At 40.0% G+C, this 18596-nt stretch overlaps 2 protein-coding genes across 3 annotated transcripts in view; both read left to right on the plus strand.

Moving 5' to 3' along the window:
* The window catches only part of LOC101170749 (synaptosomal-associated protein 25-A), a 38684-nt gene extending 26231 nt beyond the window's left edge, over positions 1 to 12453 (plus strand). The window contains exons 5-8 of one of the 2 annotated variants that reach the window (XM_023953676.1): positions 4627 to 4744; positions 7619 to 7738; positions 10678 to 10822; positions 11260 to 12453. In XM_023953676.1, coding sequence (XP_023809444.1) covers positions 4627 to 4744; positions 7619 to 7738; positions 10678 to 10822; positions 11260 to 11328 — 452 coding nt within the window. In that variant the 3' untranslated portion in view covers positions 11329 to 12453. Of the gene's footprint in view, positions 1 to 4626; positions 4745 to 4959; positions 5078 to 7618; positions 7739 to 10677; positions 10823 to 11259 lie in introns of both variants that reach the window. The other variant, XM_023953675.1, reaches the window with a different exon arrangement.
* Positions 12454 to 15629: 3176 nt separating this feature from the next.
* LOC101170993 (cytochrome c oxidase subunit 5A, mitochondrial) lies at positions 15630 to 18541 on the plus strand. The gene is made up of 5 exons (XM_004067467.4): positions 15630 to 15787; positions 17641 to 17757; positions 17978 to 18099; positions 18215 to 18337; positions 18419 to 18541. The coding sequence occupies exons 1-4, from the start codon at positions 15715 to 15717 to the stop codon at positions 18326 to 18328; spliced, it is 426 nt and encodes a 141-aa protein (XP_004067515.1). The 5' UTR covers positions 15630 to 15714; the 3' UTR covers positions 18329 to 18337; positions 18419 to 18541.
* Positions 18542 to 18596: the final 55 nt, after the last annotated feature.

Genomic DNA, 18596 nt, shown 5'->3' on the forward strand with positions numbered 1-18596 from the left:
TTGAACAAGCTGCCTTAAATGTCAAACATTTAAAGATGACGTATCTGGCTACTGGTTTTTGAATGCTGCATTTTGTGCTAACAGCATGCTGCTATTCCCAAAATAGATACATTAATTAACAATGAAAAAGATTATATAACAAGATCAGCTCCAGGTAGCATTTACCGATAGTTCTGCCTCCTTTACGGCTGTCCGAGCCATTTAAACAGCAGATAACACCGTAAGCACACAAAATTGTCTTTCATTCACCAGAGAGCTTCCCCCCGACTCGAAAAAATAAAAGAACGTTGACTAAATACATGACTTTTGGCCCTCATTTGTCACCATAAGGGTCTGGACGGATGTGGCAAAAACAGATCCACTGCCAACGTTGAAATACCTGAAAGCAAAAAACAAAACGTGTATTTCATTGCTCCACAGTGAAATGTAAGGCATACTGTGGATGACCGGGGTGCATTTACTTTGACAGTAAGTGTGCCGAGTTTCATGTGTGACGGAGCAGCCAAATTGGCCTGTCAAAGGAACAGATAGTGTACCCCCCCCTTTACTAAGTGTTGCATCCAATCGTTGCGCCTCACAGAGCACGGCTGTTATCACCGGACGCCAATCAATTCACAGATTTAAATTACCTCCATGCTAAAGTCATCTATACCCCCCCCCCCCATTCACTCTGCACTGCCTTCCCTTCTAATGGTTTTCATTATGGCCTGCAGCAGACCAGGACTGCAAGGACAATAATTTGGCAATTCTTCATTCTTATTACTCCTTTGAGGGAAAATTTGACCCCCACCACATACTCAAAAACTCACCTTAATTAGCACACACCTAGTACCCGCTAGTACCTGATAGTACCAACTACCTGGCAAAAATGAAATTTAGGCATAGTGAACAACGCCCCCGCCAAATAGTGCTGGGAGATAAAACGATAAATAAATAAATAAGATATTTTTCTTGATAGAAGAATGAGTCTGGATAGACTTTTATTTTGTTAACACTCGCCAGTTGTGAGCATTTTCTCCTCTTTGGCGAGTGTCGGTCGCCACATGGCGAGGAAACGTTTGCATAAACTTAGTCGTGTTCATTTCCTCTGCTGGGTGAATTTCTTTTGTCCTCTCCTCCTGTACCGTCTGCACGAGAGATAAACATGTTACTGTTTTCAGGCTGTTTATTGTTATGATTTAATATAATATGTGAGGCGCAGTTGTAGCGCGCTGTGATTCGCGGCAGCAGATTCGCCCAGTTGTAATTGCCGATTTGTGGTTGTAACTCTAAATGAACACATGCAAATGACAATTTGTCAGTTGTGACTTTATTTGTCGAACTTTACAGCAGAAGATTTTTACACAAAGATGCAGATTTTTAGTGCGCATGTTCTCCATTTAGACACATTTTTACCTTCATAGTTTGACACCATAAATTATGCTGATTGTGTGTTGTTTTTTTTTAATGGAAACTGCTACCAGTGAAACAAATAATAATGCTAAAACTTGGCAGGCTTGTAGTCATTAATACAATTCTGTGTAGCTGCTCTTTGCACATGAAAATGCAGGCGTGCGCTCGTTCTCTGCAGGAGGAGACGCGTCGGTCCTCGCAATGATGAAGGTCCCACTGCGGCTAATGAGCCCCTCCCTGCCCATCTGGCTCATTAATGTTGACCTGAATCAGACGCTGAGTTACAGCTGATAAATCAGCTCAGTATTCTATCAGAAGGCACCAGATTTTTCTTAGCTTTTGAGGAAACACGTAAAGTTTGTGTTATTGTTCAAAGAAAGCATCATGTTTTTTAAAATGAGTTGTCATCAATCAATAAATCTATTTTGATCCTGTAGAGATAGGCTGTAAAATTAAAAAAAGATAAACATTAAGAGTATTGTTACTCTAAACTTGACATTTTAAGAACACAAAAGCTCTTTTCCAAGAGCTTCAGAGAGAACTAAAACTTGTACAGAAAACCCTGTATTTTGTGTTTTTGACCCATTTTCAGTCATAAAAACCATCTTGAGAACTGCAAATTAGATCACATCCTCTGTACTTGGAAGCAGGTTGTCTCCATGAATATCTGCTGTTGATAACATAGTTTTGTCAAAACAGTAAATCCAACAGCAACAGTCACAACCTGTGGCTGACCCCCCCCCCCCCCCCCCCCCCCCCCCCCCCCCCCCCCTTAGGGGCACTATTATTTCCTATTTCTCAGCCTTTTAACAGGCAGTGATGAGCTCTGCAGTTTGAGCGGGCTCTGACTCGGCATCCCGGTGAGAGTCAGGAAAGAGCGGTCAGCACTCATTAATCCTCGTCAGTGGCCAAGCCGGTCCTGACTGTCTGCTGCTCAGAAGATAAATAACCGCCTCTCTCTTCACTCAATCCCTCACTTGAGCTGCAATTAATGCTGACGGGTTTTCAACGGTTGGAAGAGACACATTTTCATTTACTCTAGAAACAGAGAAGACGGCAGCTTTTCAGGTCTTGCAGCTCTACAACACAACTTTATTACTTCTACTGCCATTTATTTGGGTCTGCCCAGTTTTCTGCTTCTCCTTCAGGGAATGTGCTTCTCTGGTACTCATTCAGAAGAAGTTTCTGCTGCAACGTCACATCCAGAGAATATCCACCTCCGCCATAAAGTGTTGTGCCGGTCCCACTAAAGCCAACTAAAACACATAACCTATAGTTTAAAACGTTGGTTTTTAAGCTGCAACACTATTTCACAATCGATATTCCTTCACTTCCTTTTATTTTAATTCTGCCAAAAAAAAAACAAAAAAAAACTTTTCTGTCAGTTATTAACAATTTCAATCATCCAAGTCACACATTTGAATCTTTAGTTTTGTGAAAACTGTTCATAAAAAGGTTGTTTGTTTTTTACAAGAAAGGTTATTTAAATTGAATTTATCATTGTGGATTTTTACCAAAACAAGTTCTAACACTGAAAAAAAACGTTTTTAATCATTAATGAATATTTATGAATGCTTTTCCACTTCTTCAATGCTGTTGTACATTCAATTTATTTTTTAAGATGAATGCTTTTAAGCTAACATAAGGGCACAAAAACTTTACTCACTTTTAACAGTATTAGTTCTCTTTACTTTGGCTTGAAAGTGCTGTGTGGCTTACCTATATTATAAAGGCGCAGCAGTTTCTTCCAATACTTATGTTTATGTCTTCAATTCAAAAGGTAAATCAGTAGATTTGACCCATTGGTTCTTATATGGGGGAAATTGTGTCATCAAATCTGGGAAAATCCAGGATTTGTCATGTGAGAGACCACACCCACATTTGTTTGATTTCAAGCTCAAATATTAAATACAAAATTAGTCTTTTAAAAAGAAAATGTCCTCCATTGTAAATAAATAGGTTGAAAAGCTCACTGGGTAGGGGAAAATCTTTGTGAAATGACACTTTAGGTGGATTAAGCTTGTATTGATTTCTGTTCTGAAGTTGGAACATTATACATTAAGAGTAAATAGGAAATGCCTTGTTCAAGGATGGGAAATTGCTTGGTTTGTTTGTTTGTTTGTTTGTTTTACAAATTGTGGTCTTCTGTTTGGCTGGATACACCTGATCCAGGTAATCAGCAGTGGATAGGGCAACGCCATCTGGAAACTTGATAAGAGCCCGTATGTCCTGTGGTTACTCAGTGAACTACAGTTTTTGTTTTATTAAAACGCTTCAATCGGGAAGTGAAAAGTTCGCCCTCCTCTGTCAGGTATGAAGGACACCACAACCATTTGGACGACCTTGTTGCCACGGCAAGTCTGAACCGTGTCAACGCCACAAAGACCTGAGTGGAGTCGCAACTGTTGAAGACGCCATTTGTACTCGTATAAATTAACCTAATTCTGTCGCTGAAAAGGGGGCAAACTAAAAAAAAAAAACTACTGAAAACAGCATTTCCCCCGAAATGGAGGTAGGAGAGAAAGTCATCGGGCTGTGTCCAAATTGGAGGGCTGCATCCTCCAATGGCCGCGTCCTTTGTGGAGTGGGTAGACCGGATGTTAACGGCTGTGAATTTGGACGAGTCTGGCCTTTGGAGAATTCCAGCCGTTACATCCGCGAATGTCCTGTCGCCTAGCAACCGTGAGTCCCGAACAGAGAGGAGTAGTGAACCAGGCATGGACCTTAAAATGTTCCTGGCTTACTTGATCCAACTTTTAATCTTGGAGGTTTAATTATCTAAGTATCTCCAACTCCGGGTTCCGCTTCACAGTCCACCGTTGTTGTCAGAAAATCTCCGGGTTTGGCTGCAATGCATCTTGGGATATGTACAGCGTAGAAGGATACACCAGACCAATCCTTGAAATCAGGGAAAAGGAAGGCCGTGTTCGTCTGCCGCATTTGAAGGAGTTGTTAAATTTGGACGGCACTTGTCGCAGCAGCCTACAAATGCAGCCCTCCAATTTGGACACAGCCATCCTCTGCAGTTCAAGGTCAAGATAACCAATAAAACAAAACAAAAAATCGCAATTTGTTTAGTTTCACTGCGAGAACGAGGACTCTTGAAACCCTGCGCCTGCTTTGCCTTCTCCACCTAGCCCGAACGTCTAGCCTCTCCATGTAGTGTAGAGCGCAAACCCTCAACTCAAGCCAGTCAACGTCATTTCACTGCTCTCACACCTCTGTCCTCACCAGAGCAACTTGATCGTGTGGAGGAGGGCATGAACAAGGTGAACGCAGACCTGAAGGAGGCCGAGAAAGATTTAAAAGATATAGGACAATGCTGTGGTCTGATATGCCCATGTATTAAAAAGTAGGTACCGGCTGGTAGCCCCGCGCTCTTGCCTGTCCAGTGCTGGTGGTGGTGATGGTGGTGATGTCTGATGTCTTTCTTGTTACAGTCAATGTCTTTTTTTTGTCTTCTCTCCTTTGTCTCCCCCCCGTCCCCCCAACCTGCTTCCTTTTTTTTTCTCTTCTCATGTGCTTACGTTCTTTTGCTGGGATGTATGACTGTATGTTGCTAATCAGAACAACTGGAGCGCATCGAGGAGGGGATGGACCAAATCAATAAGGACATGATGGATGCTGAAAAGAATTTGAACAATCTAGGACAGTTCTGTGGTCTATGTTCATGTCCCTGTAACAAGTAGGTGCCGCCTGTGTCGCCCGACTGCATGTCTTTCAGTGCCTGCCTATCTACCTGCCTCTTTGTTCATCCGCCTGCTTCTGGTGTGTGTAGCGTACGGGGATCTGTATTGTGAGCAGTCAGGCTTAAGGCCGCCACAACACACTCTAAGCAGGCACCAGCACTGCGTAAATGTCCAAGTTAAGCCTGACGCCAGCAGACCGACAGCGGATCCCACCATGTGGGCTCGACGGGTCATTTCTCGCTGCATTTGCTGTTTTTTTTTTTGTCTGTTTGAAAGCCCTTCATTCCACATTGGATGAGAGACTCTCTCCTAGCAGGTAGCAGCATCAGCAACGGTCCCGGCATGGCACCCAACCTACCTTTACACCCTCCCCATGAACTGCCATCACCCACTCTGCAGCATGACCCCCGCCCGGGTCATGCGGCGAACTAGTCCGACCTGTTTTCTGCTGGAAGATCCATTCTGTTAAGATCCTTTAATCTCGTATTGAAACGATCAAAGTGCAGCAATAAATGTAAACATGCACTGCTTTGCAATTTATTTATTTTGTATTTTCCTTAAATCTAGAAATAGATGATCCACTGTTATTTTAAACCCTCTGAGATCCTTTTGTTTTTTGCATTTTTGCAGAGATTTAATGGAAAAATGTGTAAAAGTGTCAAAGTTATAGACTTCTACTTGACCAGCGCTTATTCGACACTAACCAAATTTCATTACAAACTGCTCTTAAGAATGATTTTACAATTTTTGAAAGATAATTTTTAACTTTAGATGAGAAATTTTTGAAATCCTAATTTTATTTATCGATACATTTGTTGAGATTTTTGTTCTCCTCTCTGGAGTTTAAAAGGTGTTCTCTGGATTCTACCCTTAGCCATGTTTTTTTTTTTTAAATCGTATATATAAAGTTCCAGTGTGTAACTTTTAGAAAAATCAAAAATGGTAAATGTAATATATTTACATCTATGATCCATTGGAAGTCAAACGTTTTAGAGCACCTCTCATATTTTTCTGTCAATTTAATTTAGAATTGTTGTCATTTTGCTGCTATTTCTTACTTGTGCCACTAGGTGTCACTGCCGCATACACACTGGATCTTTAAAGTGACGAGAGTCACAGAAACCTTTAGCATTAAACCCCATCACTTTATCAGACAGCAAACTGTCTCATGCATGAGTTAGGCAAACTTCTGAGCATGCTCAGAATAGAGTAATGCGTTGAATTGGAGTTTCCTGGTTTTGAAGTTATTTTCAAGTTTTGCCAAACTCCTGTGTGATTTCTTTTCTGGACCTCCACAGCCAGACTATGGCCTCTGAGTCATGTGTGTGCATGTTGATTTGAGGGGCCGGCACATGCACTGTAGATAGTTGTTTACCTCAGAGCTATAGAAAACACAAGTGGCTTTTACGGTGGATTTCCAGGAGCAAACAAAGCAAACCAAAAACATTCCTCTAGCAAATTAGTTTCTTGTTGGTTTTTGAGGATTAATCTGTTTAAATTCTTTTACAGGGTGGATTAATTCTTGTATTTAAAAAAAAAAAATTTTGTTCTGGATATTTAATCCATCAAAAGGTCAGCTTTTTTAAATCTGTAACTTTTTAATTTGATTTTTTTTTGTAATAAACATTTCTTGGTTGATGTTTTAAGCAGCCATCGTCTGACACTTGGATTTGTTTTTGTTTTTTAGTGTAACAATATATGCGGTCTGTGTTTGTCTCTTGTATATTCTATAGCTCTCTGATCCTTCCTTTCATGACCCACTAATCCTGCGAGGGTTCATTCGATTTAGACATTTCATATGACAGCCCCGGGTCAAAAAGCATGGCAGGAACAGTTCTTGTAATCTGGACCGGAGCACCTGATAGATGGGATTGGTTTCTGAGTAGCAGCAACAGGGTGGTATTTACTGCAATCTCACCTTTTTCTGGAATGTTGAGAGGTTCCTCTATCTATCAGATCCTCATGGAAAGAACTCCATTTGCTTTTTTGACTTCCTGTCATCACGCGGATCTGTCCATCCAGATGAAATGAAGGGCTGACCGACTCTTCCACCTAAAATGACGGTTTTGTTTCTCACCATCTAACAGCTCGGGTCTCTTTTGCTAGCGACAGCGCACGTCTGATCCTGTTTCCTTCTGTGAACTTTGTGTCTTCATGCCCCCCCCCCCCCCCCCACCCACCCACTGTATTTGTGTTTCTTGTTTGTTTGTTCTGTGTTTGGATTTCTTGAGCTGGATTGATCTGCACGTCGGATCAATCGTTCACCAAATGGACTGCATGCATGTAACTTCATGTCCAACCTGGCCGTCATGTTGCTTTTAGATGGACGATTAGCTCTTTGCCATGTTTGCATTCTAAACATATGTCAATGTGTATGTTTAGACACTAAATTGCATGAGAAACATGCATGTACAAAGACGATTTCTTTGCACGTAAGGAATTCATGCTTTCTAGTCAAAACGACTCCCATCACCTGCATTCACGACCATCCCCGATGGGACGGCTGCATGGGTCTGACTCCTGCTTGTTTGTGGTAGGATTAAGGGCGGGGGCCAGGCCTGGGGAGGGAACCAGGACGGAGTGGTGAACAGCCAGCCCGGAGCTCGAGTGATGGACGAGCGCGAGCAGATGGCCATCAGCGGGGGCTTCATTCGCAGGTGAGCGCGTGCTGGGGGGGGGGTCAGGTCTTCAGGTGCGCATGAGCGCTCAGCCATGATGAGCAAGCGTTTCTCCGTGTTGATTCTGCACAATTTATTATGAAGTTTATTTGTGCATTTGAGAGATTCAACGCTTAGATTTGACTGTTGTTAAAGTTTATGCTGTAACTGACTGAAGGAGTTGCATGCTGGGATGACCCAGATGCAGGATTTTTCAAAATAAGTAGTGACGTCTTGCCATTTTGAGACTCAATCTTTAAAACACAAACTCTCATATTTAGGTAAATGACTGGTGATTGGAAACAATGTCTTTGTAGATCTGGAGAAACCTGATGACAGGGTTCCCAGCGAAGAACTGTGGTTTTGTATGAGGAAGTCTGGAGTGACAGAAGTATGTCAGAGCAGTGCAGGACATGTATGAGGGCTGTAAGACGTTGGCGAGGTGTGCTGTAAGGGGGACAGAGCCGTTCAAGTTGGAGATGGGATTACATCAGAGATCAGCTCCGATCCCCTTCCTGTTTGCAATGCTGATGGACAGGAATTATCATGGACTATGATGTTTGCAGATGATATTGTGATTTGCAGCGAGAGCAGGGAGGAGGTGGAGGAGAAGCTAGAGAGGTGGAGGTTTGCCCTGGAAAGGAGAGGAATGAAGGTTAGCTGCAGTAAGACGGAGTACATGTGTGTGAATGAGAGGAACCCAAGAGGAAGAGGGAGGCTACAGGGAGAAGAGATAAAGAAGGTGGAGAATTTGAAGTGTCTTGGGTCAATAGTCCGGAGTAATGCAGTGAGTGGGAAAGAAGTGAAAAGGCGAGTGCAGGCATGTTAGAATGGATGGGGAGAAGTGGCAGGTGTGATGTGTGATAGAAGAGATTCAAATAAAAGGAAAGGTGTAGAAAGCTGTGGTGAGAGCAGCCATGTTGTTGGGCCCAGAGACAGTGGCTCTGAGGAAAAGACAGGAAGCAGAGCTGGAGGTAGCCGAGATGAAGATGCTGAGGTTCTCTTTGGGAGGGACCAAGATGGATAGAATCAGGACTAAGGACATTAGAGGGACAGCACATGTTGGAAGTTTTGGAGATAAAGTCAGAGAGGTCAGACTAAGATGGTCTGGACATGTCCAGAGGAGAGACAATGAATATATTGGTGGAAGGATGCAGAATCTAGAGCGGCCAGGCAAGAGGTCCAGAGGAAGACCAAAGAAGAGGTTTCTGGATGCAGTAGAGGAAGACATGAAGGTAGCTGGTGTCGGAGGAGAGGATGCCGACAATAGGGTTAGATGGAGGAAGCTGATTTGCAGTGGCGACCCCTGAAGGCAAAAGCCGAAAGGCAAAGAAGACTGGTAATTGGAAATGATGTCTTAAAATGTGGTGTATTCCTTTGAAAAAATGTTTTTTCTTTGCTGTAGATCTATATTTGTACACTTATCTCCAAAATAAAAAAACAACAATCTCTCCAAAAGCGCCACAGCATATGGGAATAGACGATTATCACATTTTAAAGATAATTTTGTCCTAAAAAAAAATCACATTTAAATTACGATTATGAATCAATCTTTCCAGTTTCCTTAAATTCGTCAAATCTGTTACAAATAAGACTTCTGCATCAAAGTATTAAGTAAAAAGGTTCAAGATCACAATTCAACAACTCAATCAGATGTACTGTCCTGAAACAGGTCTCTCTGAAAGGTTCCTGGGATTTATTTTGTGTAAAAATGAAATGTTTGGTGTGTAGAGTTGCTGTGGGCTGAATATCTGTCCTGTCCTTCACTAATGCAAAGTCAGAAATGAAAGGGCTTGGTCAGGAAGCTCAGGAGGTTACATCAACAGGATTGATCAGACACAAGTCTGAGGTGAAAATAAACAGTTTTTCAAAATAAAAGCTCAGAGATGGACTCTGCAAACTGTTGAACAAACTTCTTGGATGTTTTGGTGAATGATTGTTTATGGTCTGGACTTTGACTTTCAATCAAGAACCACTCATCCTTTTGGAACTGCTTGTTCTAACATAACAGAATAACAGTGAGGAAATCATGATATAGTAGTCATTTGAAAAATTTTTAAAGAAATGTAGTTTATATTGTATCCATTTTGTTACTTTAAAAAATAGACAGAATTTATTGAATGTTACCCACTCACTTTTTTTATTTATTATGTCAGGTTTTACTCAAGAATGCTAAAGAAAACAAAAAATAATAAAACGAGGGAAAAAAACATTAGCACACCCATTTGGGGTGGCCTGGTCTCGGACAACTGTGCTTCCTCCTTCCTTTTACCTCTTTTTTTTAATTCTCTTTGCATTTAAAGCTTAATCTCTGCAGGTGCTGCTAGATAGATTTATGGTTTTCCAGCCCAAAAGTGATCTAAAAACGACCAGAGCCGACAAAAACTGCCCCAAAATATGAATCAGTGAATAATTTGGCATAATTAGCAATCCTTGATTTGTCTGGGCGCCCCTAAGTGTCAGAGGGAAATCGCCTACTTTAGCCTAATGGTAAAACCCCCCCTAATTTGAGCCTGATGCAACCTCAGACAGGGAAATCCAAGACCTACATGGATTTAGTTGTCTACGAGTGGATGCATCAGAAGGGTGCGGAGCGGGTTTCTGAATCTGCATTTTTTTAATCTGCTCCTGATTCACCATGATTTGATTTCAGTAACACTCAGACATGCAGTTTTAAGCTTAAATGCTTTTTATATTGGTCTTCCATCAGGGGGAAAAAGGCTCAAAGAACATGTTGAAAACACGAAAAAACAAAATTTTCATAAAAATCAGAAGCAGCGACATATTCCTTCTTTTTTTATATCCTTGTTTGAAGCAAATGTTGACGTTTTCTAACTATCAAAACTTGTCAAGGTTGTTTTTCCAGTTTGCCGTTGGAGGCGGGGTCCTCACTGCTCATCTCCACTCGCCGCTCCAGCTGTTTGTTGTCTTGGTTGCAGGGTGACAGACGACGCTCGGGAGAATGAGATGGACGAGAACCTGGAGCAGGTGGGCGGGATAATTGGCAACCTGCGTCACATGGCCTTGGACATGGGCCAGGAGATTGACACCCAGAACCGGCAGATTGACAGGATCATGGATAAGGTTAGTGTGCGGCGTCCGCAGCCCACACTGCTGCACTTTATACTCTGGAGAAAAGCCATCGTTTCTGCTGATCCGTCTGACTCTGTAGTCGAATTTTCATTGTTCTGTCCTAAAATTTAGAGTATTTTTTAAGATTATTAATTTAATAGCTGTTCACAATAATGCTTATGTTGGATTTTGGATTCTGAGATTAAAAGAATATATAAGGAAGTGGATTATCTGATGCACGGTAGATGTTTAGGATGGATTACAGGCTTACTATAAAGCAGCCCAACAGCACGTGCAGCTTATTCGAGGCAGATTATTCTGGCTGTGACACTTTAATGGACAAAATCTGGTTGTTTAAGATTCCCCCCACCCCCTACGTTTTTTTTTTTTTTAGTTCTGTTTGTCCCACCCCCGACTCAGCTCTCTAAACGCTGTTTCACCCTTTTCAGGCCGATTCCAACAAGACCCGGATCGACGAGGCCAACCAACGTGCTACAAAGATGCTGGGCAGTGGCTAAACTGCAGTTTAAAGTGCATTTGTTTTGACCCCCCCCAACCCCGAATCAACACCAACAACCAAAACCAACCCCGCCCCCCTTCCAACACCGACGTCTACAGCAGGCGCTGAAGAGTTCATGCTTTTATAGTGACACTGATAGAGGTCTGCACACATATCACACACCGCTTCACCCCCCCCCCCCCCAGCCCGCTCACAACCCGCCCCCCCCAGCCCTTTTCGTCAATGTTGTTCTGTGATTTTGCAATGAAGTGATAGTAGGACATCATCCCTCAGAGCTGTACATAGAGGAACGCGCAGATCACCCCCGCTGTTTTCCTCATCCACTCTTTATTTTTTTAATGTCTTTATGTAAAATAAGCACCTCATTTATGACCCCCCCCCCCCCCCCCCCCCCACGCGCCCCCTTCTCCAACACGTCTGTATTCTCGCCATTTAACTCACACATCTTTTTTAGGGAGTCACCGTTCAAAGATAAGAACGTAAACATTTGCCATGAAAAATAGTCCAAAGTGTGTTTTTTACGTTTGAAGCAGACGTGCGGCTTTAAATGGTTAAGACTGTGTGCCGGAGATTTAGTATTTAAAAAAAAAAAAACTCCTAACGCCATATATTGTATAGTCCTTTTTCCTCAGGGAAATAAATTTGGCCATTCACAAGAAAGGGTTGGAGTATCATACCGACGGGTTGTACTCTTTCAAAATATCATATTTGTATCATAAGTATATATATTTGTGTGTCTGTGTTATGTTCTAGAATTATCAATGGTAAATGTTAGCCCTGAACCATAGCAGCACCCAGACTGTGTAAAGGAAGAGGACAGCTCTAGAAAAGGCCAGGGGCCTCTCCTCATAGCATCATTCCACCCAGTATTTATTAATGCATCCAGTGAGTTATGCATGTCCCCCACACCGCCAGAAAAATGCTGAATTATTCATTTTTATGGTCAAAAATATCAAAACATTAAACACAGCATGCTACATATGTAGGCCACACAGAAGAGGAGCCCACTTCCATCTGCAGTAGAGCCACTCTGTGTCACGTCTCTTACTTTTCCAGACCATCACTGTTGAAGTCATATGTACCTTGGAAAATGCCAATAAAACCATCAAAACTGTCAAGAAAAGCCGTTTTTTTTTCTTCGTCTTTATAAAATAATAAATGCATCACAGCAGAGAGGAAGCTGCAGGTTTACCATGACTGTTTTCTCAGATGAAGAGCATATCAAAGATAATTTATACCCTCTGTTTGATCTCCATCAGGCAGACGGTCAAGCAAAGCTACCAGTTTTTACCCCAAACACTGCCAAAGGAAAATGTTAACATTTTAAATCGACTAGAACTGTGCAGAGGTGGATGTTTTTAAAATCCACCATACTGTAAGTTATCTGATGCTTTCTTTTCAGCATACTTTTTTAGTATTTGTTCTGGTTTCAACAATTTAAACGCTGAGTAATTCTGAACTCTTGTTTTTATTATATTTCTCATTTAGCTGATTTTTTGTATTTTTAAAAACCAAATCATGCACCTATTATTTATTTGTAAATTTTGTGAGTGTATTCTTGTTTTAATGAAGGAAGAATGGAGTACTTTTAGCATTTCTTTACAGCAGTGACACTGAAAAGTGAGTATTATATTACAGTTAGTAAATCCTTCAAGAAGCTCTAGAACAGGGGTCGGCTACCTGAGGCTCCGGAGCCACATGGGGCTCTTTTAGCTTGTGACTCTATGGTTAAAGAAAAATATATATATATATATATATTTCTAAAAAGTAAGTAGGAAAGTAAAGAACACCACACAAAAATTTATTGAAGTAATTCACAAACAGTTGAAGCATACAGTAGTCCATATCACTCCTTAAGACTTACTGACTACAATACCCATGATGCTCCACCCAGCCTTCATAGTCAACCAAAGTCATGCCAAAACACTTTGACAGATATTTCAGTGCCGTGTACCACAGAAAATCCTTCGGAGGTCAATGGGCACAACCAGAATTTATACTTCTGGTAGATTTTCTATTTTTGAACAAATAAGTGTGCCATAGGGTTTTAAAAATACATTTAATTAGCTCAGATTGGATTTTAATTTTTTAGATTTATGAGTTTCTGGCTGAGATGCACCACAAATGAATGTTAAAAAACAGCTTTTTGCTATTATCACTACTGACACTACCTACTACTACTGCATTTGCTGCACTGAGATGATTTACACAGTTTGTCTTTTATTTTGAAAGGAAGTCATGTGAACCTCTGTCAAAAGTTATAAACTATTTCACATTTTCAAAAAAAGGCTATTTTCTCTTTTGTTTTATTTATGTTAAAAGACAATAGTTCATTTATATTTATCATAATAGTAACATAAATACAAATCAGTGTCTTATTTTGAGTTATTATTTTTAGACTTTGTTGCTCCTACTGGCTCCTGCCGGAATGGCTCTTTAAGTGTTGAAGGTTGCAGAGCCCTGCTCAGCACAGCAGAGGAGTAAGTGCAGCAGCAACAGGGACTCTGAAAAGCTCCGCATATGGCAGCACGAGGAATAAAAGACCAGCTACGATGGGCGGAGGTGTAGAGATGTAGCAGCACATTACAGTAATGGACATCCACCGGGGTGCCCTGGACTTAGAGCGGATTAGCACTAAGAACGCTGACCTCACTCACACACTGTCTTAGATCAACAACAGATCTATAGTAAAGGTAATCCACTGCACCTTTTAGCACCCACTGCACAGCCTTGGTGCAGGAATTCATGTGTTTAAGAAAGCACAAAAATACACGATACGATGTAGAAGACTAAATTATGGAGTTTTCACTATAATCCTAAATACATTATCCATCTTACTTTCTCACTTAGTCCATTGCAAGGTCATGGGGGGGGGGTTGCTGGAGGCCATCCCAGCTACTTTAGGGGGTAAGGCTGGGTCATCAGCGCATCACAAAAACACGGTCGCACACACTGCTAGAGTCAACAATCAACCTTTGAAGCTGGAGAAAATGTGCATTCAAATTCAACACAAGATGGAACCAACAGGGGATTTGAACTAGCACTCCTCTCAATGCAACGACCGGTACTTAAATAAATCCAGCAAAATAAATGTTTGGTTTATGGAAAACTCATTGTTTTTTACATAATAATTTATTTTTGTGAGTTACTTATTTCGGAAAATTAGTTTTGATTTACAACCAAAGTGAATCAATTTAAAGCATTTTTAGACCCAAAGCGCCCTCTGCTGCTTGTGTGTCTCCATGAAGTCTAATTCGGTCAAAGTTACTCATACAAAGCGACTGTTCTAGCTTTTTGAAAATGATTGGGTAGCAATGAAATCGTGTTGATTCAGATCAAAATACAACAATTGATCCAAATCAAAATGAATATTGACTTCTTAAAGTGTCACTCCGCATCCGTAATTCTGGTTTCCTTTAAAAAAAATATGCTGGAGTAATCCAATTATTATGCACGTGTCCATTATTTAAATTAAAAGGAGGTTTAAGGATTTAATCAAATCTACTTTTAGTGACTCGCTGTATCTGAACAAGTGGTTTTTCTGTTTCTATAAATTTGCATCTTAAACAGATGAATGTGTTCATTTTCAAAGAACTCATCATGTGAATCTCGGAGCAAATATCTAAACAATAGTCATTGAAAGCAAAATATTTATTAAAAATAAAAAGGAGATTCATTATCAGAGGGAAAAGAAAAACAACTCAAACAAATTAGTTAATTTACATATTTTTTGTTTAGTTTTACACATTTTAAAATTGCTGTAAATATAACAATTGTTAGGGTGCTCATGCTATAGTAAAAATATAAATATATATAAAAGTTAAACTGTCATGTAGTTATGTCTATTCGTATTTATCATTCTGCACAAATTCTACATATTTCATACTTTTATTCGGAATATTTTAATCCTCTTTTTAATACGTGCTTTATGTATAAGTAGTATAAGTATATACTCCAAGTTATAAGTGTTACTTTCAAGGGTTTTGTTTGGACAAAGCTTTATTTTTGTTGCTTTTTTTACTGTTGAAAATTGCTTGAAACAAACTAACAAATTAATATGTGAAAAACACAGGATACTCCTTCTGGTTTCAGCATGTTTTATGTGGAAAATAATGTACTTGTACATCTGAGCTTCAATCAATAATATGGTATCTTTTCTATTTAAAAAAAAAAAGTTTGGCCCAAAACAATGATTAAAAGCTTAAATCTATCTTTCTAAAATATTTGAGAAACGGTTTGTCTTCATACGGCACCCGTATCTTCTCCGTAAACCCTTCGGTTGTTTCCGTAAGTCACGTGATACTCGGCGCTTTTGTCGTGTCCCTCCGTCCAGAGTCCCCCTCCTTAGCAAACACAGGACGGTTAGCACCGGGTGTCAGGCATCATGTTTCGAGCCGTTTACCGACTATCGTCTGCGGGAGCTCGGACTCTGGTTCGGACGCGCCCCCGTTACGCGGGTAAGTCCGTTTTCGGTCCTAAATTTTAAAACTTAAATGTGAGTCCAAAGAAAAGCTTCAGCTAACTCGGTTAGCATTGCTACTGTGGCGTTCGGCTTTGTTAGTTTAAAGGTCGCGCGCGGTGACTTTGGTCCGTTTGGATCAGTATCCGAGCCATTTGAGTTTTAAAAACGTGTTTTTACACTGATATGTAGCCCTGGATTTACGGGAGGTGTCAGTTTGCGGACTGAATGAAGAAAAGTCACGACCTTGCGATGACCCTCCTCTGTAGGGTCAGGAGTGTCAGTGAGCGCAGATTATACGCAGAACTGCGCGTTTTCCGTTCAGACTTTTGATTCATTTAGTAGGTTTTGTGCTGGTTTTTGAATGTGTGGAGCTTTACGGACTTTATAGACGCCGCTCAAATGAGAGAGACGCGGCTTTATTGTGAAAATGAAAAAGCATTTCCGGTATTAACTTTTATTTTGAAAGATAAGACACATATGCTTCCATAATATCAAACAATATTAAGTTAGCACTAAATAATTTGAACACATGTGGATGACAGTGCTGGACTTTAATGCGTTGTGACAGAAATTAAAATGTTCACATTTCTACATGTTTAGGTGGTGATATGCTCTAATGGCATAATCACACAGTGTCCATCTGCTTTATAGTTCAGCAAGCAGAGGATACAGTTTGCATGAAGAAACCTTTTTAGGAGTCTTTAGGATGCATTGTAAGTGAATTATTTGTTTCTACAAATTTAAAAACGCCATTGGAAAGCTCTTGGTTGAACATTTTTGTACAACACTGCTAGGCATAAAATCACATGCTTTGTTCATTATTACATTGTAATACAGATGCTTATCTTTACTCTCATTTTCATTTTATCTGGAGTCTATTAGGGATGTAAAGGATACTGATTTGGATAGAAAAGGGATCCGGCCCTGGGAGTAACAGCAGTATTGGTTATAAAACCACAGATGCATTAAAAAATAGGTTGGTAAAAAGGTTAAAAATCAATTGGGAAGTAAATGGTGGGTTTCTGGCAAACTGGGTTAGTTTCTCTTTCTGTTGCGTCTCTACTGTCTTTGCCTTTTTATGCACATGTGATGCAAACAAAAACTACCTCCAATCACAAACTTCCTTCTACCAGGCCATTTAATAACAATTGGTTGAAGGTGAATCACAGTGAGGATTGTGTGTGTTGTGATTACTAAACATATACATTTTTTTTATTTATTTTTTATTTTACAGCACTCGCAACAATGCCTGAATAAATAATTATAACACACTTTCTTGACCACAAAGTACCTAAAATGCAAGGTTTTTATGTTTGAAGCTGTTCTGTCAAAGACATTTTGTTTTAGTTGCTTAAAACAAAATGTGCAAATAAGAAAAACAAAGATTTTCTATGTTAGAATACATTTCAGTTTTTAGTTTTTAAATGCCAAATGATTAATAGATATATCGATTGTATCATTGATAAAAGAATTGGACTGGATCGCTAGTTGAATCTTTTACGTATCGATTACTGGACAAACTATCGAGATGCATATTGAATTGTGTCATTTTTCTTTACTAAATACACTGTTTGTTATGGTTAAAGTGTTTTTTTATTGAAGTTAAAGAATTTATATTAAAATATTTACATCTATAAATGTATTAAATTAAATCAAATGGGATGTTTTTCCTAAATAGCATCATTAAATGGTGTGTTTAATGTTTTATTTCCCTAAAACAAACCTCACAGCTTTATTGAAGCTAACTTTAGGAGCTGTTTACATATTTTATTGAAGATTGAAGGCTTTCAAATTTGAGGTCTGTCTCTTAACATTTAAAAATGTTGTGTTTTTTTATTTTTTTTCTAGCTCCAGTGGCTTCCAGATGTTATTCCCATGGCAAAGTAGAGACGGATGAGGAGTTTGATGCTCGCTGGGTGACCTATTTCAGTAAGCCTGACATTGATGGCTGGGAGCTGAGGAAAGGTGAGTTTATGAGTCAATAAAGAGCTTTATTTCTAAATCCTAAGTCACATTTCGAAAGAAAAAGCTGCTTAATATTACTAACCTTTTGCTATGTTTTTACTCTACATATTTACGCAGGTTACAGTGTGGCAAAGAAATAACTGCTTTACCCTGTTTAAAGGAGATCATTGACGTTTTTATGAATGTCACTGGTTTCTAAAATATGATTTTATCCTTAAAGGCATGAACACCTTGATTGGATACGACCTGGTACCTGAACCAAAGGTTCTGGATTCGGCGCTGAGGGCCTGCCGGAGGCTGAACGATCTGGCCAGCGCCATCCGCATCCTTGAGGCTGTAAAGGTGAAAGACTTTCCCGGCATATCTGGTCATTAAGCTCACACTTTTACTTTAGTTCTACTGAAACATTATGTCAAATCATCTAAGTTTTCCTTTTTTGTTTTGCTTTTCTGTGCAGGATAAAGCCGGTCCTCACAAGGACATCTATCCCTACCTCATTCAGGAATTACAACCCACTCTGGCAGAACTTGGCATCTCAACACCTGAAGAACTTGGAATTGACAAGTTATAAACCATCAAGGTTGAACGTCATTATAATGTTCATGAACTGCCTTTGGTGACACACACAAATTTTATTTAAACTATTTTTCTGTCTCCTCAGGATCAAGAAAGGGGTTTCCATCATTCTCCCCATTCTGTCAGTCTGTCTATATTGTTAATTAAACACTTGCAATCTTGTTGTGTACAAAGTGGTGAAAATAATAAAGAAAACAATATTTAAAAATGAGGGTGCTTTTATTTTTTAGTAAACGTAGTTGATGACATGCAAAAAAATAGGG

Source organism: Oryzias latipes, chromosome 3, assembly GCF_002234675.1.
Source record: "Oryzias latipes chromosome 3, ASM223467v1".
NCBI classification, from domain to species: Eukaryota; Metazoa; Chordata; class Actinopteri; order Beloniformes; family Adrianichthyidae; genus Oryzias; species Oryzias latipes.

What these genes read in the sequence shown, in the direction of transcription:
- LOC101170993 (XM_004067467.4), top strand. Translation starts at nt 15,715, where the DNA reads ATGTTTCGAGCCGTTTACCGACTATCGTCTGCGGGAGCTCGGACTCTG. An exon ending in TGGCTGGGAGCTGAGGAAAG is followed by an intron (nt 17,758 to 17,977) that starts GTGAGTTTATGA and finishes TTATCCTTAAAG; the next exon opens with GCATGAACACCTTGATTGGA. An exon ending in GCATCCTTGAGGCTGTAAAG is followed by an intron (nt 18,100 to 18,214) that starts GTGAAAGACTTT and finishes TTTTCTGTGCAG; the next exon opens with GATAAAGCCGGTCCTCACAA.